Raw genomic sequence first — 25,659 nt, 5'->3', positions numbered from 1 at the left:
CGCAATGAATGTTGGTGGCAGTACAATCATTCGACAGTCAGCTTCAAATGCCAGTTCACTAAATTTCCTCAATATTGTTTCTCATAAAGAAAGTCATCTTTCGTCCAGGGATTCCCATTTGAGTTACTGAAGCATTTCCGTAACACGTGTTGTCCACACCTGTCAGTAACAAATCTGGCTGCCCACCTCTGAATTGCTTTGATATCTTCCTTCATTCTGATCTGGTATGGATCCCAAACACTCAAGCAGTACTCAAGAATAGGGCACATCAGTGTCCTATATGTGGTATCCTTTACAGGTGAACCACTCTTTTCTAAAATCCTCACAGTAAGCTAAAGTCTACCAAAGTCTACCATTTGCCTTCTTTACCACAGTTTTCACATGCTCGTTCCACCTCATATTGTTTTGCAATGTTGCACCCAGGTATTTATACAACTTAACTGTGTCAACCATGACACTAGTAACACTGTATCTGATCATTACAGGTTTTTTCCTCATTTTTCCACATTTCGGGCTAGCTGTCATGGATTTCACTAATTGGAAATTTTGTCTAACTAATCTTGTATCTTCCTACTGTCACTCAATTTTGACACCCTACTGTACATTAAATATGTATGTAGAAAACAACAGTGGTCTTATCACATTTCACTGGGGCACTCCTAACATACCCTTGTCTCTGATGAACACTCGCCGTCGAGGACAGTATACTAGGTGCTATTACTTATAAAATCTTCAGGCCACTCATATATCTGTGAACTTATTTCATATGCTTGTACCTTTGTTAACAGCCTGCAATGTGGCACTGTGTCAAATGCTTTCTGGAAATCTAGAAATATGCAAGCTACCTGTTGCCGTTCATCCATAGTTCTCAGTAGATCATGTGATAAAAGGGCAAGCTGAGTTTAGCGTGAGCGATGCTTTCTAGAACCATGCTGATTCATGGACATAAGCCTCTTAGTCTCAAGAAAGTTTATTGTATACAAACCGAGAATATGTTCAAGGATAATCGTCCATAATTCTGTGGGTGCATTCTTTTACCTTTCGTATACACTGGAATTACTTGCGCCTTTTTCCAATCACTTGGGACTTTGTGCTGTTGAGGGATTCATGATAAATACAAGGTAGGTAAAGAGCTAATGCCATACAGTACTCTTTGTAAAATCGAACTGGATTCCATCCGGAACCGGTCCCTTTTTTTTTTTTTTTTTTTTTTTTTTATTTTTAAATGTTGTTTCCCTATGACAGGTATGCTTATTTCTACATCATCCATGCAAGAATCTGCCTGATGGTCAAATGACGGAATGTTTGTACAGTTCTCCTGTGTGAACAATGGCTTTTGTTTTGATATTTTCAACTACCACACCAGACTCGTCAACAAGGAACTGAATGGTAGTGTTAGATCCACTTATCAGTTTGACATATGACCAGAATTTACTCAGGTTCTCTGCCAGATCTTTTGCTAAGGTGTGACGGTAGTAGTTGATGTATGCTTCACACAGATCTTTTCCCTTCGCTTGTCATCATTTTTGCATCCCCTTTTTGAACCTTTTAGTGCAACAGCCTCTGCTTCCTCAGCAACCACCAAATTTCGTTATTAAACTGTGGTGTGTCTTTTCCATCCTTTATCCAATTACTAGGCATGTAACTCTCCAGACCACAATTTACAATCTGCTTAAACTATGCCCATAATTATTCAACATCCGTCTTACTGGAAATAAGTGACACGAATTCACTGCCTAACTGCTTATCTAGCAGAAACACTCTTCTAGCCCTCTTGACTGATTTATTAAGTTTATAATCATAGTTGTTATAATACAACGTGAACGCTAATCCCTGTTTCTGTACAGATGTTGTCAATAAAGTCTGCAGTCTTCAAAACTCTCTATATATCAGAGAGCAGTTGAGACAGACACAAAACATAACACACAGGTTGGAGGGAAAAAAATTCTTAAAATATTACTCAGGAAATTCAGACACTCCCCCTCTTGGGGTAACATTGTGTATGATTTCAATACTGCAGTTCAGTACTCAATAATAATAATAATAATAATAATAATATAATTAAATATGAAAGTCACACTGTAATTCCTTGATTCGCATCTTCTAAGAGTCCCATCTCCACAGTCCAATCAAAGATGAGGTGAAATGGTTTAATTTTAATATTAACATTTCTTCATCGGTACTATAATGCACTTAAATGCAAATGTATATCACTGTGTGGTGCAAGCAGCACTATAGAATAGAAGTTCCAACATTGATTGTTGCATAAAATAGAAAACAATAATTAAACTCATCTGTATATTTTGAAGAAATCAATGACTCAGCTCATTATCCAGTACATTTGGGGTATGATTCTTCAGAAGACCTAGGTTTCAAATGTTTTAGTGAATGTAATAATTTGTAAATTATAAAGGATCATGGATTATTCTCAAGTTCAATGAAATAAACTTTACCTTTTTACAGTATATCACTTTCGATTAATCACTGATTTTGTAAGAGATAATACACCGTTCCTTTTCATTATTGCAGAATTATAAAAATTGATGTTTTTTGTGAAAATTAGCCCAACAATTGACTCTTTATGACTGCCCTTTCTCCATTACTCCCAAAGACTGAAACTGAGAGAATAAACAAAGATACTGCAACTGGCTGGTGCAAAGCATCAAAGACACATTCTTACAATATAAACTTTATGAACAAGTGGGAACAAGAGACCAAGTAGTGAAGCGATTTTGTTTATTCTTTCGAAGAGTAACAGGTTTTGAGAGTTGGATGTTTATTCTTAATTTTTGTTTAGAGCTGTTGCTTCCGACTGTAAGGTAACTAAATAAGTGTTTGTGGGTTTGGTTTTTCACCTACATAACTGGTGATCCTGAAAACAAGAATGGGTTCCATCACAATAAAATATTTTGGATTACATCTGTTAAGCATGGACAAATATTTTATTACAAACCATTGGCAATGAGATCCGGCAGCTGCAGCAGGAGATTGAATTTTTTGAACTGTCAATGCTGAGAAGTGACAGCAAGAGGGGAAACAATGAGATCACAAATTCCAGTAATAACGGCCACACTGCGAGCACACACCTGCACTGAAAATTTTCCACATGCTGGTCTGTTCGTGTCAACTGCACAGCAGTTACAGTTGCAGGCACCTCTATTTACGCCCTCACAACCAGACATATGGATTGTGATCTTGGAAAGCATTTTCATACAACACAGATCACAGAAGAGCATGAACAATTTAAGCTGGCAATTAACAATTTCGACCAGAGAGTAAAGACAATAGTCTCCAATGAAATTCTACAGCAATATCATCAACAACCATACCTCATGGTGAATACTTTGCTAATCACATGTTGCACAAAGTTACCTGAGCAGAGGGTTTCACAAGTGTTTTACCAGAAGAAACATGGGGACAGAAACCCACCAGAATTTTGGAGACATTTGTGAGTAATAGTGGACTGTAGCATAATATCTAATGAGCTGCTGCTACATATCTGGTGACACAGCTTCCATCTCAAGAATAGTTGATGTTAATAGTGTATGAAGGGAAACAATTGAATAAATTACTGCAAGTAGCTGATGGAGCATATGCCATGTTGCAGTCAACTGCTGTGACAAACACATATCGGATTCGGAGCCAATACCGAATTGTGTCACTGCATCTTATTGACAATCACCGGACATCAATGGGAAACTCTGAGAGTTGTAAACCACAAAGGGAAGAGTAGTCACGCAGTTACATGACTTGGAGTTACGGATGGGCCCTGATGAGAGGACACAGTCACATCGCTCATCGAACCTACAGCTTCACTCAAGGTGAAGTTACTGCCGATGATATCTGCTGGTACCACAAACAGTTTGGCATCCTTGCTACAAAGTGGACGGAGCCATGTGAGTGCCCAAATGGCAAGGGCAGTCCAAGTAAGGTGCTACAGACTGCAGCAATAACAAATGGCGCTGCCAATATAAGAAGCATCATATTGCAACATCACACAAATGGACACATGGAAAAGGTAAAGCCCATTATGGCATGCTTACTACATTTCTGACGAGTCATGGCACAACATTGCATCTGTTGCATACGACTAGTAAGATTTCAGGCTTAAGATTTTTAATAGACACTGGTTCAGAGGTCAGCACCCTTCCAGTCATGGGCATAGTTAAGAAGACAATGCAGGACACCTTACAGTTGTTAGCCATGAACAACTCTAGCATCAAAAAGTATGGGCGCAAAGATACGCCGACAGACATTTGTTTTCCTACTCTGTACAGTTGGAGTTAGGTTGTGGCAGACATTAGGCAACCCATATTAGGTGCTGATTTTCTATCGCAGTTTGCACTGGCTGTTGACTTGGCAAATGCCTGCCTTATAAGCAGGACACAATGTGACAGAGTAAAGGTAATTCAGAGAGGTTCTGAGGGTAATGTAATAGGAGCAATTAATTATGCAAGTAAATAGTCCACCCTGCATACATTGTTGTACCCAAGCAGTGTTAGGCACAATACAGTGCATTATATACACACGATCCCAGTCCACTGGTTTCAAGATACATCTGTAGAATGGTACCATAACTATTGGCTGAGGCTAAAGCAATATTTGAGGATATACTCATTGCTGGTGTTATAAGGAGGTTGACAGCCCATGGTCATCCCCGACACACATAGTGTACAAAAAGGATGGCACACCTGTAGTGATTACCATTGGCTGAATGCAAGAACAGCCCCAGATAGGTACCTAGTACCTAACATCTAAGAAATTACCTATTCTCTGGTGGGTGCAAAAGTTTTCTCAGTGCTGGATTGCAGTAAAGTTGACAACCAGATGCCAGTGGCATAGCCCGATGTTGCACAGACAGCATTTATTACATCTTTTGGTCTGTTTGAGTTTTTGTTTATGACATTTGGTCTTAAAAATGCACCACAATCCAGGAAGAGATTTGGAGACAAAGTGTTACAAGGCTTGCTATTTTGCTTTGCATATTTAGATCACGTATTAATACATTCACATGATTCATATATTCATAACAAGCCTGTACATGAATGGTACAAAATGAAAGTAAGTGCATCATGTGCAAAAGTGAAGTAACTCTCCTAGGCCACAAAGCTTCTGCCAATGGGAACTGATCTTTGCCTGAAAAGATTGTCAACAGAATATAAGCAGCTCAGATGATTTTTAGGCTTGGTAAATTTTTACTGCCATCATCTGCCAGTAACATCACCCACCAAGGTACAACTAATGGCCGCGCTAGCGGGTAAGAATGCCAAGGGCAAGTGAATATTACACCGGACGCAAGATATGAGTAATGCTTTCAGTCAATTACAAGCCAGCCTTGAAGAGGCAGTGATGCTTGCCCATCCTGTCATGGGTGCACCACTGAATAATGTGGTAGATGCCAGCCAGGTCGTGATTGGAGCACCACTACACTAAGAAGTGAAAGGACGTTGGCAGTCTTTTTAGTTTTCTTTCGAGTTTTCTTTCACAGAAACTACAGCACAGAGAGACAAAATGGAGTGCTTACAATAGGGATTACTGGCGATATATGAGAATGTGAGACAGTTTTGCCCTGACAATGAAGCATGACCAGTGACCATTTCCACTGGATCATAAACTTTCATGTCAGCCCTCCATAACATCAGCAACAAATGTTCGCCACAGGAGTTCTGGTACATACATTTGTCAGCCAGTTCACTATGGACATACTATAAACTACAGGTGCAGAGAACATAGTCATTGATTATTTTTGTGAGTATGCAGCTTAATCAGCATCTTAAATTACAATGACCCCACCACAGCACAAGAGAGAGATCAAGAATTGCAAGATTTACTAACAGATCTACACACAGGACTGCGACTGTAACAAATACAGGATGCCTCAAAAAGGACTTTACAACTTTAAAAATTAATATAAATTTATTGAAAGAAGATATAGAGCTGGATTTAGTGAAATTTTGTAGGGAAACATGTCAAGGTTTTTTTTCTTTCTTTCTTCTTCTTCTTTTTTTACCTTAAACAGAAGATGTAATTATCCTGCACACATCTCTTCGGATGTCAATTTTTTCCCAAACTCACTGTAGCATTGCAGGTGTAACTTGTTCAGTGGTGGCATAAATTCTTGCTCTAAGTTCAGGTACAGAAGATGGCACAGGAGGTACAAACACGATACCCTTGTCGAATCCCCATTAAAGAAAAAATTGAGTGGTGTTAGGTCTGGAGAATGTGGGGGTCATGCAATTGGCGCATCATGGCCAATCCATTGACCTGGAAAGCAGTCACTGAGAAAATCCTGGACATCAACAAGGTAGTCGGGTGGTGCACCATCTAGCATGAAGTAAACATTTCGATCTTGGTCATCCTCGTTGATCTATGGTATCCAAAATTTACATATCCAGGTACATGATCCCGTTGATGGTTCTACCACTGTAAAAAAAGGGGCTGTACACTTTGTTCTTGCTAAATGGACAAAAAACATTCACTTTAGGGCTATCACAAACATGCTGCAATGTTTGATGTGGAACTTCACTGCCCCAAATCCTACTGTTATGTGTGTTAACATTGCCGCTTAAGTGAAAAGTCGAATCATTAGAAAAGATGATTTTGGTAATCGATTTAACATAGCCACACAGAAGTTCTTGTCAGTGTCTTTTATTGCTTGTGCAATCATCATTCTGTACTGTTTCAAATGCAAATGGTTTCTCAACACATGCCAAACATTCAGAAATGTGATTTGCAGTTCATGAGATGCACGCCGGATCAATTTCATAGAGCTATTGACAGAACATTTTCTCACTCTCTCAATAACGTCATCAGATGTTCTTGGATGACCTGATGAATTCCCATGTCTTACCGAGCACTCTGTTCCTACAAAACATTTATGGCACTCATAAATTGTAGGCCTACAAGGGGAATCTTTAGTGTACTCGGTATGAAAATTATGCCGAAATTTTGTTGCCGTCATCAATTCTTCAAACCAAAACACACAGCTAGCACGCTGGGGTCCAGCGAAAGCAGCCATCTTCAATGCAACTGCCACTAGCACTCCATAAGGTGCGATTCAGCACTAGCAAACTATGCTGATATACTTCATATTTCCCTACAAATTGACACTACAACCACCTCTGTAGACTCGCCAGCAAGGTTTGGTCACATTCACCTCAATGTAGGAGTCTACTTCCACTTTCAGATGGTTATAAATACTTGCTCACAGCAGTGGATAGATGCACAAGATGGGAAGAGGCTATACCAGTGACAGATGCAGCAGCCGAGAAAATAGCAAAGACATTTGTTACAAAGTGGTTAGCACATTTTGGGTGCACACTACATATTACAACAGATCAAGGTCAACAACTCAAAACTAATCTGTTTAGTGAGCTGGCTAGGCTGTGTGGATTCTGGCATCACCACACAATCAGTTATCACCCGGCGAGCAATGGAACAGTGGAAAGGTGGCACAGAACATGAAGACAGATCTCATGTGTCACCAAGAGAGCTGGATAGAGGCAGTACCACTACTACTTTTACGTCTGCACACTGCATATTAGCTGGATACAGGTGCATCAGTGGTGGAGCGCATTCGTGAGCATGTGGAAAGGACAAGAGAGCCACCAGCAATCCACCATGGTGAACATCTGGTCTTTGCACAAAACTTTGGCAGGTTGCTCGCACACCGTGTTGCACGTGGATGCCATATGGGATCCTCTACAACCCCCTTATCCTGGGACCTAAAAAGTACTGCAATATGGTGCCCATACTATAGACATCCTGCAAAATTGAAAAATTGTCAGGGCGTCCACTGAAAGAGTGAAACCGGCACGGATCTTACCATCGCTGATGCAAAAAAACACTCTTCCAGTTCACAATGACTGAGATTCAGGCAAATGTTCACCCAGTCGAACTGAAGATACAATGCTACAATGCCAGAGGACTACAGAAAAACCGGTCACACCTGTGCTCACACCGACACAACAAACAGGCATCCACACAAGAGTTGAGAAACAAGTCAAATTCAAGTACTACTTCATCCCAGGAAGCAGCTATGTGGGAACAAGACACTGACCAGTGAAGTGCATCGTTTATTCCTTGGAAGAGTAACTGATTTTGACAGTTGGACATTTATTCTTTGTTTTTCTTTAGAGCTTTTACTTCTGACTAACTTAACTAAATAAATGTTGCGAAGTATTTGTGGGTTTGATTTCTGACCTACCATCTTTTCTGGGCTTTGTTACATTGGACTTTTCGTAATAAAATACTTCACAATGTAAAATATGTGCCTTCTCAGTTGAAGGAAATCATTGAAATTTATAGGATGATTAATGTTTTTAAAAGTCAAAGTTGAAAATGAATTTTCAACATATTACAGAAAATATGAAAAAGGAAGAAATTCTGAGTAAATGTTCTTGTACAACACATCAATACCACATTGAGTATCAGATATGCAATTTACGAAAAAAGAGAAAAGAAAAACAGCTGAAAAACAGATGGAATCATAGCCTTCATTATTCAGAGTATGTATCATAATCTACTATTGAACAAATAGCTCTGTTGTACAGGTATGTTATAATCTCTGACAGACTTTCCCACCCAATTCCAGAATATTGTATTTAAATTCAGTTTTATGTTCATGGCTTTTAACTGCTGTCACCATATAAATAGGGATTTTCTCTACTTTATTACAAATTTTTGGTTACTCTGAACTTCAGACACTCATTTGTATAGTTTTCTCCTAATATGCAAAACCTTAAATGTTTCTTGGTTTGCCTGAATTTCACTTTATTAGGTTGTGTTCATGAAAAGCCTACATCATTTCTCTTTTTTTTCCTCTCTCTCTGACTGAGATAAAACCATGAGTGCACTAGTGGACTGAAGAACAACAGTCTAAACACTCATGTCTTTCTTTCATTTCCTTTCAGTTGTTTTCTCCAGATAATAGGATTTCTGTTTATGCATTCATCGTCAAAATTAATTTCTGTCAGTGCCCTCTCTCCTATTAGTGACTAAGATGTTTATCTATACTGATGAATTCTATGGATAGAAACAACCAACCTTTTACAGTCAAATTACTTTATTAACACACAATAACAAGAAACATAAGCAGAGCATTTGCAGCAACCAGAGTGACACTGGTTCGAAAGTTCACTGTCTCTGCACTAATGGGTGTTGGTTGATTGTGCAAGGTAGCTTGACCACCCATGTCATGGCTGGTCTGAATGGGAGGCATGTGAAACACCACCGATAAATTTCTTTACTGGATTTTGTGTAATTTACCAAAGCTGCCAAACAGTTAATTATTATGATTATATGACCGTGTGCTTAATGGATGGAAGGCTATCGGTTTTTCTGCTGTGGTTTCAGGGATATTTCAACCGAGTGCGGCTGTTTTGCAACTGAGTAGTGGTATGATTGAAAGTTTGTCTATTATTAAGGACTGCAAAGGTTGTAATGTACAAACAGTATTGTATTTTCTACGAACACACAAATTCTGAGGCAGTTGCTACCTTCGCCTTGCATGTCTAATCACTGTTATATCTTTTTATGGGTTGCTGATTTTCAGTACTTCGTCACACGCAATGCTGGTGGTTAACATTCACAACAATCCTCACTGCAATCCATGGTTGCTGCTGGCCGATGAGGTTGACGCGAAACACGTAATTCGGCACTTGTCACTTTCTGTTTCATATCACTCGCGAATCGGTATTAGTGAGTGTCAACCCCACGACGATCAGGGGGACGTGCTCACTCGTCATACTCCGTTGAATTTTACCGTTTGCAACTCACTTGACCACCATTCTTGCCCATCTCTCCAACACTTCTCACTCGACATTCTAGTACTGCTACTCGACACTCGTCTCACTGCCTCCTGCAGCACTCAACAATCGACCCCTGTCTACTATAGACTTGGGTGTCAGATACTAGCATCTATGTTCGTGGGATCACGGATCCCTTACACATGGATGGACCATTTCTCATTGAGTTGGGGAGCTCCATGCAGGGTGGACTAGAGGAGGTATAGTCCACCATCTAGTAGCAAGGATGGAAAGATCGATCTGCTTGTGTGAACTGGAGCGGCACAGGAGTTGGTGGAGTCGGAGGAGTAGCAAAGAGGGTTATAAGTATCTTGAGCATACCGATGGTGAAGAGTGTCACTGTTATTCCAGCCATATCCACCACATCTGGAACGGGGACTGTGCATAGGATGGTTACACATAAAGTGGGCATGGCCTCGAGTGAAGTGTCCTTCACACAGAGGACCAAGTGTGATCCATCTTGGAGCTGTACAGAAAGCTCGTCACACTGGCACCTTGAAGTGTTGATAGAAAAGCAAATTTCATCAATGGTTGTCATAGGGGGCACCATAGGAAAAGAATGGTGGAGGAGGAGTACTGTAGCCTGGAAGAAACACTGGAACACACTGGGAGAACAACAGGTGACAACACCTGTGACAATGTAATGTCACACACAATTTGTGGTTGAACCTGAGGCAGCACATCATCAAACACAGAGTTTAAGTGAGGCAAGGGAGGGGGGATCATCACACACAACTACTAAGTGACTGTCGGGCGGTGGCTCAATGCACACAAGATCTGGTTGGCGCACAGACAGAAGAGTGGTATGTGTGGGTCCACGGCAACCACACAATGGCGGAGAACTCAAATTTAGAGGCTGTAGGATGGATTCCTCAATTTTCCAAGCTGGTTTAACATGCTGAAATGACATCTGCCCATAAGATAATAAATAGCATGAGTCCTGCATTGAATGCAAGAAAACCAAGGGGCAGGTACCGCTATGCATCTTGCAGTGGTGGCAGACAGGAGAGAGGAGGGAGAGCTTACAGCATCTCGGCTGTAGTTGGGGAAGAACAGCTAGAAGTGGCGGCTGGTGGTTCCTGTTGCTGGCTACTAGGTGACTGCAGTTCATTGCACTGTCCAAGATGAGCCCACGTCCAACCTCGATTAGCCGTTGGAGGAAGCATAGGCACTGGCATACCAATCTCAGTAGCAGATGCTATACTACATGAGATACGTAGGTGGCGGTGTCGAATAACAGCGTATGCCTGGTCAACCAACTATAGTTTATATGACATGATGATGAGGTATGAGGAAGCAATTGTAATTGTAGTTCCTGCAGCGGTTTAACTAACTACAATGTCCAGAACGCTAAGTCTGGCTTGACCGCCGTCGTGACCTGAGCAAGTATGCATTGCCACAGCTTGGATGGGGTCTGTCACCTAAACCTAAACTCTGTGTGTGTGCGAGTGTACACCTGTCCTTTTCTTCCCCTAAGGGAAGTCTTTCCGCTCCCGGGATTGGAATGACTCCTTACCCTCTCCCTTAAAACCCACATCCTTTCATTTTTCCCTCTCCTTCCCTCTTTCCTGACGAAGCAACTGCCAGTTGCGAAAGCTCGTAATTCTGTGTGTGTGTTTGTGTGTTTTGTTCATGTGCCTATATATATAAAAACAAAGATTCCAAGACCTACCAAGCGGGAAAGTGCCGGCAGACAGGCACAATGAACAAAACACACAAACACACACACAGAATTACTAGCTTTCGCAACCGATGGTTGCTTCTTCAGGAAGGAGAGGGAAAGACGAAAGGAAGTGGGTTTTAAGGGAGAGGGTAAGGAATCAAGGAGACATTCCAATCCCGGGAGCGGAAAGACTTCCCTTGGGGGGAAAAAAAGGACAGGTGTACACTCGTACACACACACACACACATATCCATCCGCACATACACAGACACAAGCAGACATATTTAAAGGCACAGAGTAAGGGCAGAGATGTCAGTCGAGGCAGAAGTACAGAGGCAAAGAGGTTGTTGAAAGACAGGTGAGGTATGAGCGGCGGCAACTTGAAATTAGCGGAGGTTGAGGCCTGGCGGATATCGAGAAGAGAGGATATACTGAAGAGCGAGTTCCCATCTCCGGAGTTCGGATAGGTTGGTGTTGGTGGGAAGTATCCAGATAACTCGGACGGTGTAACACTGTGCCAAGATGTGCTGGCCGTGCACCAAGGCATGTTTAGCCACAGGGTGATCCTCATTACCAACAAACACGTCTGCCTGTGTCCATTCATGCGAATGGATAGTTTGTTGCTGGTCATTCCCACATAGAAAGCGTCACAGTGCAGGCAGGTCAGTTGGTAAATCACGTGGGTGCTTTCACACGTGCCTCTCCCTTTGATCGTGTACACCTTCCGGGTTACAGGACTGGAGTAGGTGGTGGTGGGAGGGTGCATAGGACAGGTTTTACACCGGGGGCAGTTGCAAGGGTAGGAACCAGAGGGTAGGGAAGGTTGTTTGGGGATTTCATAGGGATGAACCAAGAGGTTACGAAGGTTAGGTGGACGGCAGAAAGACACTCTTGGTGGAGTGGGGAGGATTTCATGAAGGATGGATCTCATTTCGGGGCACAATTTTAAGAAGTCGTATCCCTGCTGGAGAGCCACATTCAAGGTCTGATCCAGTCCCGGGAAGTATTCTGTCACAAGTGGGGCACTTTTGGGGTTCTTCTGTGAGAATTTCTCACAGGTTGGAGAGGAAATTCTGGAGTTGTTCTTCACTGTGAGTCCAGATCATGAAGATGTCATCAATAAATCTGTACCAAACTTTGGGTTGGCAGGCTTGGGTAACCAAGAAGGCTTCCTCTAAGAGACCCATAAATAGGTTGGCATACGAGGGGGCCATCCTGGTACCCATGGCTGTTCCCTTTAATTGTTGGTATGTCTGGCCTTCAAAAGTGAAGAAGTTGTGGGTCAGGATGAAGCTGGCTAAGGTGACGAGGAAAGAGGTTTTAGGTAGGGTGGCAGGTGATCGGCGTGAAAGGAAGTGCTCCATTGCAGCGAGGCCCTAGACGTGCGGGATATTCGTGTATAGGGAAGTGGCATCAATGGTTACAAGGATGGTTTCTGGGGGTAACAGACTGGGTACGGATTCCAGGCGTTCGAGATATATATATATAAAATAGAAAGAAACTTTCACTTGGGAAAAGTATATTAAAAACAAAGATTCCAAGACTTACCAAGCGGAAAAGCGCCGGCAGACAGGCACAATGAACAAAACACACAAACACACACACAGAATTACTAGCTTTCGCAACCGATGGCTGCTTCTTCAGGAAGGAGAGGGAAAGACGAAAGGAAGGGGGTTTTAAGGGAGAGGGTAAGGAGTCAAGGAGTCATTCCAATCCCGGGAGCGGAAAGACTTCCCTTGGGGGGAAAGAAAGGACAGGTGTACACTCGTACACACACACACACACACATATCCATCCGCACATACACAGACACAAGCAGACATATTTAAAGGCAAAGAGTAAGGGCAGAGATGTCAGTCGAGGCGGAAGTGCAGAGGCAAAGATGATGTTGAATGACAGGTGAGGTATGAGTGGCGGCAACTTGAAATTAGCAGAGATTGAGGCCTGGTGGATAACGAGAAGAGAGAATATACTGAAGGGCAAGTTCCCTCTCCGGAGTTCTGACAGGTTGGTGTTAGTGGGAAGTATCCAGATAACTCGGATGGTGTAACACTGTGCCAAGATGTACTGGCCATGCACCAAGGCATGTTTAGCCACAGGGTGATCCTCATTACCAACAAACACTGTCTGCCTGTGTCCATTTATGCGAATGGAAAGTTTGTTGCTGGTCATTCCCACATAGAAAGCTTCACAGTGTAGGCAGGTCAGTTGGTACACCTTCCGGGTTACAGGACTGGAGCAGGTGGTGGTGGGTGGGTGCATGGGACAGGTTTTACACTGGGGGTGGTTACAAGAGTAGGAGCCAGAGGGTAGGGAAGGTGGTTTGGGAATTTCATAGGGATGAACTATGAGGTTACGAAGGTTAGGTGGACTGCGGAAAGACACTCTTGGTGGAGTGGGGAGGATTTCATGAAGGATGGATCTCATTTCAGGGCAGGATTTGAGCAAGTCGTATCCCTACTGGAGATCCACATTCAGAGTCTGATCCAGTCCCGGAAAGTATCCTGTCACAAGTGGGGCACTTTTGTGTTTCTTCTGAGGGAAGTTCTGGGTTTGAGGGGATGAGGGAGTGGCTCTGGTTATTTGCTTCTGTACCAGGTCGGGAGGGTAGTTGCGGGACGCAAATGCTGTTTTCAGGTTGTTGGTGTAATGGTTCAAGGATTCCGGACTGGAGCAGATTCATTTGCCACGAAGACCTAGGCTGTAGGGAAGGGACTGTTTGATATGGAATGGGTGGCAGCTATCATAATGGAGGTACTGTCTCTTGTTGGTGGGTTTGATGTGGGCGGATGTGTGAAGCTGGCCATTGGACAGATGGAGGTCAACGTCAAAGAAAGTGGCATGGGATTTGGAGTAGGACCAGGTGAATCTGATGGAACCAAAGGAGTTGAGGTTGGAGAGGAAATTCAGGAGTTGTTCTTCACTGTGAGTCCAGATCATGAAGATGTCGTCAATATATCTGTACCAAACTTTGGGTTGGCAGGCTTGGGTAACCAAGAAGGCTTCCTCTAAGAGACCCATAAATAGGTTGGCATATGAGGGGGCCATCCTGGTGCCCATGGCTGTTCCCTTTAATTGTTGGTATGTCTGGCCTTCAAAAGTGAAGAAGTTGTGGGTCAGGATGAAGCTGGCTAAGGTGACAAGCGCCCCCGGTGTAAAACCTGTCCTATGCACCCTCCCACCACCACCTACTCCAGTCCTGTAACCCGGAAGGTGTACACGATCAAAGGCAGAGCCACGTGAGAAAACACCCACGTGATTTACCAACTGACCTGCCTACACTGTGACGCTTTCTATGTGGGAATTTCCAGCAACAAACTGTCCATTCGCATGAATGGACATAGGCAGACAGTGTTTGTTGGTAATGAGGATCAGCCTGTGGCTAAACATGCCTTGGTGCATGGCCAGCACATCTTGGCACAGTGTTACACCATCCCTACTGTAATGCTTCAGCTCTATACTGTGGAAAAAACTAAAGTTGGTCTTAATAGTATCAATGATATTTCCCCAGTAGTGATATGCAGTACGTGGACGAATATTTATTAAAGTTTAAAGCTCATCTATGGCAAAGGGGTTGATGAGCAGGATCACATTCTGTTCACATAGATCGTGTTCATCAAAAACACCTATAAATATCCCTACACAATTATGAAATTATGATACAGGTCTGATTTCTAATTGTGGCAGTTGATACATATGAACATTAAAGTTTAATTAATTTCTTTATTATCTTCAGACATACCTCATTCGTCCAAACCATATTGAGACTCGATTCAAACAAAATAGAGAAACATTAGCATGGTGGTTTTAATCATTCAGGTGTACTTGACTACAATGTGCAGAATGCTTCAGGTGTACTTGAGTACAGTACACAGAATGTTTGTACAGCCAAGTGAAACTGGTAGAAAAGGCCTTTTCTGGGATGTTGTTCAACTTGTCTCTCATACTGGCTTGAATCTCAGTTGAGTTGGCAAGGAATGGAGCCTACATGTGAATTACTGCAATTGAATCTGGTCGAAAAACAGTTGTCAAAAGTAGGCTATTTCAAATGATGTAGTCTACACTAGGTTTGCAGTTCAAATGATTTAACTGTGCTTCTATGTTGAATAACCTACAGTTTATGGCCAGATCAAGTCTTATTTATTATAATTTATACACATATAAATGGTTAGTCACATTCTACACTCAGCTGATGAACTGTAACCAGACTACAGTAACATAGATGTTCTGATTCACAATAATGAATGTGTGGCAAGTAAATCATTCACTAATTATATTGTCCTACCAAGTGGATAGTCATATCAAAATTAAATACAATGTGCACAGTACTTATAATTTGGAGGAAACAAAACAGTTCACAGTTTGAGCCTATTATTACAGTTATGATCATTATCAGAGTTTCGCACAGACCATAATGATAATTAACTGCAACATCACACTCTTTCCTTAAATTAAAATAAACAGTCACTGAGTTACACAATAATCTCCTATACATGAAATTTAGATAAAATTCATCTCATTAGTGATTTGTATACTTTGCCTGTGGTACATTTCCCCATCTTAGTGAGCAAGTGAGGTGGCGCAGTGGTTAGACACTGGACTCGCATTCGGGAGGATGACGGTTCAATCCCACGTCCGGCCATCCTGATTTAGGTTTTCTGTGATTTCCCTAAATCACTCCAGGCAAATGCTGCAATGGTTCCTCTGGAAGGGCATGGCCAACTTCCTTCCCCATCCTTCCCTAATCCGATGAGACCGATAACCTCGCTGTCTGGTCTCCTTCCCCAAACAACCCAACCCCCCCATCTTAGTGGAATACACTTTGTATCTTTCGTAACCTTCTGAAGAGTGACCAAAATGGCTCATGAGGAACTTGTTTTATCAGTTTGCAATAATCAGAATTGAATTTACCTATTGCTGTTTACTAACTTTTTGCACATTGCAATTGAATATTTATATTCCTGATTACTGATTAACTGAACAGTAGAGAGATATTCATTTTCCTAGGACTTCTACACACAGCCACAATTTCTATTGAATTATGCTGTCTAATTTGCCAAAATATGGGATTCTACTTCAGTAACAATGTTTTAACTAAAAATTGCTAATTATTCGCAAATTAAATGAGTGCAGAATTTGCTAATATATTTTCAACATTAGCTATATCAGTACTACCATCTTTTACGTAGCTTTTTTATGTACTTGATCAGGTAGCTAGCAATCATGTATATACCTGTATTTACGTATGAAAAAAACTACGTGATCAGGTAATTAGAAATTGTGTACATGTTTACATACAAAATGAGTTCCATAAGTAATGCGACCAAATTCATAAAAAAACATTTATTGAACATATTTGTACAAATAATCAAAAATTTTCAAAATAGCACCCTCTTTCATTGATACACTTCTGGAAGCGGTGTTTCCATGCCTGGCAGGCATCCTGGAATGGCCTTTTTCGGAATGTCCTTAAGAGCTGATGTAACATGTGCCTGGATGCTTTCAATCGTGTCCCAATGTTTTCCTTTCAAGACTCCTTTTAACCAAGGGAAAAAAAATGCAGTGGGAGCCATGTCAGGATTGTAGAGAGGCTGCAGAACCAATGTGGTCTTGATCCTGACCAGGAAGTCATTGACAATGATGGCGCTGTGACTCGGCACATTGTCGTGGTGAAGTTTCCACGATCCCTGATGTCACTTCGGCAGCACGAGACTCTCCTATTCAGTCTATTGAGCACTTCCAAGTAGAAAGCTGAGTTCACTGTAGTCCCGGTAGATATGAATTCATGTTGGACAATGCCTCTGATGTCAAAGAAGACAACGAGCATGGTTTTGATCCTGGACTTCCTCATGGGTGCCTTCTTGGGACGGAGCAGCGATGGGGTGTGCCACTCTCAACTCTGCCTTTTTGTCACAGGGTCATACTCAAAAATCCATGACTCATCACCAGTGATAACTGAGTTTAAAAATTGAGGATCATTTTCACACATTTCCAACATTTCTCGGCACCGAAGTACTTGCATGTGCTTCTGTTTGTCGGTCAACACTTTTGGGACAAGTTTGGCACACACAATTCTCATGTTCATATCTTTGGTCACAATGCAGAAAATGGTTGTTTTTCACATGTTTAGAGTTTTTGCTATCAATTGAAGGCTCAGCCATATGTCAGAGTTCAAATAATCATGCACGCATGTCACATTTTCGTCAACTGGTGTGTGGTTGATGGCTGCAAGGTTCATCGGTGGTCTCCTCTCGGCCCTCCATGAATGACTTGGGCCATCAGAAAACTAGTGATTTTGACAAGCAATCAGTCCCAAAGGCTTGTTGAAGTAATGTAAATGCTTTGGTGGCAGACTTCTCAAGTTTAACACAAATCTGATAGCGTATCGTTGGTCTACAGAATGATCCATTGTGCCATGTACATAAACTCAAACTGGGGTTGATGGAAATGCATGTCCTGACTCTCCTGCAGCTCACAGCTAAATGAGACAAAGAGCGTTTTGAAGCTAACACCTTTCTCCACTTAACCCAGCCGGGTACTGTGGTGTACCATTGCGTCAGAAAAAAATTGGTCGCATTACTTATGGAACACACTCTGTACAAACAATGATAACAAAGTCTGAAATTACCATTATTTGTAAATAGAATAGCTTTTTAGGTAAACTAGTCACATCAACAGATTCTCACATTCTAATTATCCAAATTAATTTAATGGATAATAAAGTGAAGCAGTCTAAGCCTTGACTTAATATTTAAGATTTCTGGTACTGTGCACAAGCTATGAATGATTGCATCGATGATATTTGCAAAGGAAAATAATGATTTTTTTTTGGGGGGGGGGGGGGGGGATAACATAAAGACTGGTTGGAACCCACCTACTTTGTTATAAAATCACTGACTAATTATTCTAAAAAGTTTCGCAAGTCGTTCATCATGCATCATACACAAAAACCCTTAAAAAGTTAAAATCCTCAGTTTAACATTTATCATGACAAATACTTTGTCAATGCAGCTAAAATGCCACCCAAACCAACACAAGCACCTTGCATAATTGCATCTGGAACAGTAGATGCCCCAGCCCCTACACATTTGTGTCTCAGAATCTATATGCTTTACTCCATCTCACACTGTCTTGATTCACCAAACTACAAAAGTTCATATCTTTTGAAGAAGTTTGTATATTTATAAAGTATATGTACTCTGATAAAAATGCTTAATTTCTGAACAAGTTGAAGCTAAATACTACATTTCTAATTTAAATATCCAATTGAGTTACTAAGATTTGTAACATTTACATGAAGTACAAATCTTTGACCAGTCAAAACATATCTAAATTTCATGCTGATGATTTAAGCAGGGCATCTTTCAAATTGGAAAAATCCCCCTCTTTCCAAGTATCGACTCAGAGTTGACAAAGCACTTCTGGCTCTTCCGTTATTGATAATGTTGTTGTTGTTGTTGTTGTGGTCTTCAGTCCAGAGACTGGTTTGATGCAGCTCTCCATGCTAAACTATCCTGTGCAAGCTTCTTCATCTCCCAGTACCTACTGCAACCTACATCCTTCCCAATCTGTTTAGTGTATTCATCTCTTCTGTGTCTATGATCTTTACCCTCCACACTGTCCTCCAATACTAAACTGGTGATCCCTTGATGCCTCAGAATATGTCCTACAACCTGATCCCTTCTTCTAGTCAAGTTGTGCCACAAATTTCTCTTCTCCCCTATTCTGTTCAATACCTCCTCATTTGTTATGTGATCTACTCATCTAATCTTCAGCATTCTTCTGGAGCACCAAATTTTGAAAGCTTCTATTCTCTTATTGTCTAAACTATTCATTATCCATGTTTCACGTCCATATATGGCTACACTCCATACAAATACTTTCAGAAGTGACTTCCTGACACTTAAATCTATACTCAATGTTAACAAATTTCTGTTCTTTAGAAATGCTTTCCTTGCCATTGCTAGTGTACATTTTATATCCTCTCCACTTTGACCATCATCAGTTATTTCACTCCCCAAATAGCAAAATTCCTTTCCTACTTTTAAGTGTCTCATTTCCTAATCTAATTCCCTCAGCATCATTTGATTTTGTTTATGTTCATCTTATATCCTCGATTCAATACACTGTCCATTCCGTTCAGCTGCTCTTCCAGGTCCTTTGCTGTCTCTGACAGAATTACAATGTCATCGGCGAACCTCAAAGTTTTTATTTCTTCTCCATGGATTTTAATACCTACTCCAAATTTTTCTTTTGTTTCCTTTACCGTTTGCTCAATAAACAGATTGAATAACATCAGAGATAGGCTACAACCCTGTCTCACTCCCTTCCCAACCACTGCTTCCCTTTTATATCCCTCGACTCTTATAACTGCCATCTGGTTTCTGTACGAATTGTAAATAGCCTTCAGAATTTGAAAGAGCGTATTCCAGCCAACATTGTCAAAAAATTTCTCTAAGTCTACAAATGCTACAAACGTAGGTTTGCCTTCCCTTAATCTATTTTCTAAGATAAGTCATAGGGTCAGTATTGCTTCACATGTTCCAACATTTTTACGGGATCCAAACTGATCTTCCCCAACATTGGCTTCTACCAGTTCTTCCATTCATCTGTAAAAGAATTCATGTTAGTAATTTGCAGCTGTGGCTTATTAAATTGATAGTTCAGTAATTTTCACATCTGTCAATACCTGCTTTATTTGGGATTGGAATTATTATATCCTTCTTGAAGTCTGAGGGTATTATGCCTGTCTCATACATCTTGCTCATCAGATGGTAGAGTTTTGTCAGGGCTGGCTCTCCCAAGGCTATCAGTGAATGTTGTCTTTTCCTGGGCCCTTGTTTTGACTTAGGTCTTTCAGTGCTCTGTCAAACTGTTCATGCAGTATTATACCTCACATTTCATCTTCATCTACATTCTCTTCCATTTCCATAATAGTGTCCTCCAGAACCTCACCCTTGTATAGACCCTCTATATACTCATTCCACCTTTCTACTTTCCCTTCTTTGCTTAGAACTGGGTTTCCATCTGTGGTCTTGATATTCATGCAAGTGGTTCTCTTTTCTCCAAAGATCTTTTTAATTTTTCTGTAGGCAGTATCTATCTTACCCCTAGTGATATACGCCTCTACATCCTTACATTTGTCCTCTATCCATCCCTGCTTAGCCGTTTTGCACTTCCTGTTGATCTCATTTTTGAGACGTTTGTATTCCTTTTTGCCTGCTTCATGTACTGCATTTTTATATTTTCTCCTTTCATCAATTAAATTCAGTATTTCTTCTGTCGCCCAAGGATTTCTACTAGCCCTCGTCTTTTTACCTACTTGATCCTGTGCTGCCTTCACTACTTCATCCCTCAAAGCTACCCATTCTTCTACTACTGTATTTCTTTCCCCCATTCTTGTCAATTGTTCCCTTATGCTCTCCCTGAAACTCTCTACAAACTCAGGTTCTGTCAGTTTATCTAGGTTGCACCTTCTAAAATTCCCAACTTTTTGCAGTTTTTTCAGTTTTAATCTACAGTTCATAACCAATAGATTGTGCTCAGAGTCCATATCGGTTCCTGGAAATGTCTTACAGTTTAAAACGTGGTTCCTAAATCTTTGTCTTACCATTATATAATCTATCTAAGACCTTCCAGGCTTCTTTCATGTACACAACCTTCTTTCATGATTCTTGAACCAAGTGTTAGCTATGATTAAGTTATGCTTTGTGCAAAATTCTACCAGGCAGCTTCCTTTTTCATTCCTTACCCCAATTCCATATTCACCTACAATATCAACAATAAACAATTAGTGTCATCTAATTTTGATTTTAATTTACATAAAACATGGACATTCTATTTATTCCAATAGCTAGGTCTTAATGCTAGGTAGCCTGCTGTGTGTATGCTTTTCAAAAGTAATCAAATATGGCAATTAGTGGCAGTCTCCCACTGCTTAAGAAACAAGTAAATAACGTAAGTGAATACATTTACAGATAACGCTCACCAAGGTCTATCTGTTGACACTTTTCTGGATGTTGTATCAATTTTATTAACAGAGTTAATCAGTTTTGAAGTAGCCTTCCCACTTCTCCTAAAGTAGTAATTCCACCACACACCCAACCTTCCCAAAATCCCAGTGAATTCCTGCGTCACTCGCAACCCGAGCCCTTGTCACAGTGGTACCATCCCTACGGGAGACCGTGGTGCGAGACCCGCCAAATCCACCCAGCAAGGACCTCCTACTCCAGTCCTGACACAGGCTTAATCTACCCTGTCAAAGGCCTTGCCATCTCTGAAAGCAACCATTGTTATACTAATCCTGCTGCAAAACACTGCACAGCTTTTTATGTTGGTATGACTACCAACCAACTGTCCACAAGGATGAATTGGCACTGCCATACTGTTGCCAAGAACATAGTTGACAAACGGGTGGCACAACATGCAACTGAGCACAAAATGCCCAGCTTCAGTGGCTGTTTCACAACCCAGGCCATCAGAGTCCTTTCCTCCTCCACCAGCTTCTCTGAACTATGCAGATGGGCATTATTCTACAACACATCCTTTGCTCCTGTAATCATCCTGGCCTCAGTCTAAGGTAACCCACTGTCCCCCCACCCTGTCACCTCCTCCCAATTCACGGCCACCATGTGATCTTCAGAGTGCGCCACTCCCCACCAGCCCCTACAATCACGCATTACATGCCTAGCCAATGTACCTGCACACTCTTGCCTCCCACAGTCACAGCTACCAAACTGACTGCCTCCCTCTGAGACACTAGTCACCCACCCCCAGTCCCTCCCACTGCCTCCTGCTTCCCTCTCCCTCTGCCCACACTACTTGACACTACCACCACCACAACCACTCCCTCTGCTCAGAAACAAAGCATTGGCACTGTTAGCACAGCTGACACCCTGTTGGGGCAGACGTATGTGTAGGCATGTGGGAGTGTTAGTCCAACTCATCAAAGGATAACTCTGAAAGCTAACAAGTCTTCATTCTTTTGTGTGTGCCTGTCGACAGTTCCATGCTTCTGCTTATAAGTGATTGGTTGCCTTTAATCCAGAAGTATCTGGTGCATTACATTCATTCATGAGCTGACTCTTTTCTTTTTTTTTTTTTCTTTTTTTTTTTTTGTAAATATTACATATATACTTGACAAGAAAAATAATTAGAAAGAAAGATAATATACATGAGTATTTGACCACTTATCCTATACATGCTTGCAGTTACATAACAAGAATCACTGAGTAGGAATAGGAAATGTATAGTCACAGAGCAATATAAAATACCAAGCATAAAACATTTTTATTTACCAGGGGACAAAATTTTCAGTGAATCTTTTGTTTTTACAGGAGAGCTTGTGGAAGAGGTTCATCAGGAGTTCACTAATTGGATAAGTCAAGTTATTAGAGTTTATAAAGATACAAATCACATTGAATTTGAGTGGCTGGTGGGCCCCATACCAGTTGAGTATGTATTTGATGTTCTCTTTGTGCAGAGTTTATTACATATTTCTACAAGTGTTACCATAGTATTCATTCACCAATTTTTTTCATTTTCAGTGATGATATTGGAAAGGAAATTATTACCCACATAACAACAGACTTGGTCAACAATGAAACATTTTACACTGACTCCAATGGCAGAGAAATGTTGAAAAGGGTAGTCAACTTCCGGCCCACTTGGGATTTAGAAGTTAATGAACCTATTTCAGGAAATTACTATCCTATAACTTCAAAAATAGTTATAGAGGATGCTTTTAAAGATTTAAGATTGGCTATTTTAAATGACAGAGCACAAGGAGGATCCAGCCTGAGAAATGGAGAAATTGAAATAATGGTACTTTTTTACCCAAGTTCATGTTAAAATAAAACTGTGCATTTGCAATTATCGGAACTTATTTGTATGTTTAGTAGTAAATCTTAAAAGAATACATATTAAGTTAGGTGCAATAAAACTCAAAGAATCTTGAAATTAACAATTTTTGAAATGTTATATAACATGTATTAGACATAAATAGTGTAAGGGAAATAGAGACAGATCCATAAGAGAACTACTCTGTTGCTGTTGTCTCAATAAAATGTCACAAATGAAAATTACAGTGGACTGAAAGTGGTCATTTTTGTTATAAAGGTGCACCGTCGTCTGTTGAATGATGACGCAAAAGGCGTTGGTGAAGCACTTGATGATGAAGCATTTGGTAAGGGCCGAATTGCTAGGGGGAAGCACTATTTGGTTGTTGGTCCAACTACAGGATCTGGAAACCTAAGTCTTGCGGCCCAGGAGAGACGATTGGCACAGGAGAAGTTGCTGAGCCCATGGGTCTTTGTTACTCCACTAAATATATCATTTGATGAATGGACTTCTTACACAACAGAGGTAATAAAATGTTTATGATGAAATATAATCTTTTATAACATTTACTGAGCTATCTTGCCATGGAATCTGATGAATATTTTTTTATTAGATCACTATCTGTAGAGGTCACCTTCAAAGATCACCAGTATTTTGCTGTATTACTAACACACACTATTTGTGTTGACTGTACATTTAAGCCACAAAATTAACCCTTGGCTCCCCTCTTGGACACTTTCCCTAAAGGTTTTGATTCCAAAGTAGCTGAAGTAAAATGAGATACTTTTAAGAGAATTCATAAGATGACAGAAGAATAGTATAGAAAGTTTTAACCATTTTAACAATATTCAGTTCCTGGATAATGGACACTTTTCTTGGATGGAGTAATAAATCATCCTGGCTATGTCACTCACTGTCTCAGATCTGGATGAAACTTACCCTGTTTGATCTGTCTATAGAGATAAATAACAATATCAAATTTTAGAACATTAACTTTTTCTGTTTCAATTTTGTGGTACTTCAGACTTTAAAAGTTTGTTTGTTTTTTCCCCCATAGTCTGAAGGCACAAAACAACACTTGCTAATATTTACAAAATGAATTACCATTCATTTATTTAAAATCAAAATGTGGGAAATTTGGAAGCTACATACCCTGTGGCGTAAGGACTGTTGAAGAAGAATGTCTTACCTTTAAGTAACACCATCAAGACAATCAAGATAGGAAAAAACGTATACTTCCATTTTTGTATTTTATTTGGCAAAGAAACATAATTCACAATCACATCTAAAATGACATTAAAGGAAAAGAATAATTCCTAAAATTTTTGTAGTATTGACCTCAAAGTACAAGCTATGAATTTGGATTATAAGTTAATGGCTCTTTTGTTCCTTTGTTATCTCTTATTTTTGTAATAAATAAGAAGTTTTAATTTTTTTTTATTGAGAACCTATAAGACAACACTGAAATTTCAAGGGTCCTGTATAATTTATATTTGATCACCAGCATTGCTTTAAAAAATGCTCCAGTTCATTAATTTTTTAAATAGAACTACATACTGTAGATTTAATTCATAACAGTAACTTTTTCCTGATGTCACGAAACCGCTCTACTGTTCAGGAAAAGTTATCTCCATAAGGACACCATTACGGTGTGGCTAATGGCTGCATAATACTTTAGTAGAGCTGGCCATGATGTCTCCTTTGTTGATGCTGCTGAGTCTGTGTTGTCCATGTGGCTTCTCATTGTCTAGGCGATGATTCCTTTGCTGCTCTGGGTCCAAGAAGAGGTGCGGGTTTTTTAATTATTACTGGACTATCAAAAAATGAAGCAGCACTCCACGGTTTCTTTGTATCAAAAACACATTTATTGCCAAAACTATATAAACAACTACACTCAACCATGGCCAACACTCAAGTGGCCGTAAACCCGTTGTAGACCAAAGATCACTGTCGTAAGCTACAAAGAACATACAATTCCAATATCGATTATTGATCGCAACACCTAACTTAGTATTATCTTAAGCAAAAGCTTTTTTAACATGTCTTTAGTGTATAATAAAATAAAATGATGTCTATTTGTCAGTTCCATTACACTGAAAATAGCACATACACTTCCAGTTGATATTTCAGGCTGTTCAACAATAGCAAGTACATGAAGAATGGGAACTGCACAAATATCTTCTCGTTTGGCCCAATGGAATAGTGACAAAGATCATCAAGGCTGCGGAAATTGCCAGTGACATTATTTCCAATAGTATTTTGTTCAGTTATTGTCCCAAAGAACCAAAGATGGAAAGTAGATAGTTGAAAGTTTAAAATATAATGACTGTGCAAGTTGAGTTTCATTTTGCA

The 25,659-nt window shown here is 40.5% G+C and overlaps 1 protein-coding gene across 3 annotated transcripts in view; it reads left to right on the top strand.

The window, feature by feature from the left end:
• The window catches only part of LOC126284816 (lysosomal alpha-mannosidase-like), a 264,961-nt gene that overhangs the window by 204,248 nt on the left and 35,054 nt on the right, over window positions 1–25,659 (top strand). For all 3 annotated transcript variants that reach the window (XM_049984023.1, XM_049984040.1, XM_049984031.1), the window contains 3 exons: window positions 22,806–22,923; window positions 23,016–23,292; window positions 23,587–23,832. In XM_049984023.1, the coding sequence (XP_049839980.1) occupies window positions 22,806–22,923; window positions 23,016–23,292; window positions 23,587–23,832 (641 nt within the window). The remainder of the gene's footprint in view (window positions 1–22,805; window positions 22,924–23,015; window positions 23,293–23,586; window positions 23,833–25,659) is intronic.

The sequence above is a fragment of the Schistocerca gregaria genome, chromosome 1, assembly GCF_023897955.1.
Source record: "Schistocerca gregaria isolate iqSchGreg1 chromosome 1, iqSchGreg1.2, whole genome shotgun sequence".
In the NCBI taxonomy this organism is placed as follows: Eukaryota; Metazoa; Arthropoda; class Insecta; order Orthoptera; family Acrididae; genus Schistocerca; species Schistocerca gregaria.
Note: the sequence above shows the minus strand (reverse complement) of the source record. Positions and strands in the feature narration are given on the sequence as shown.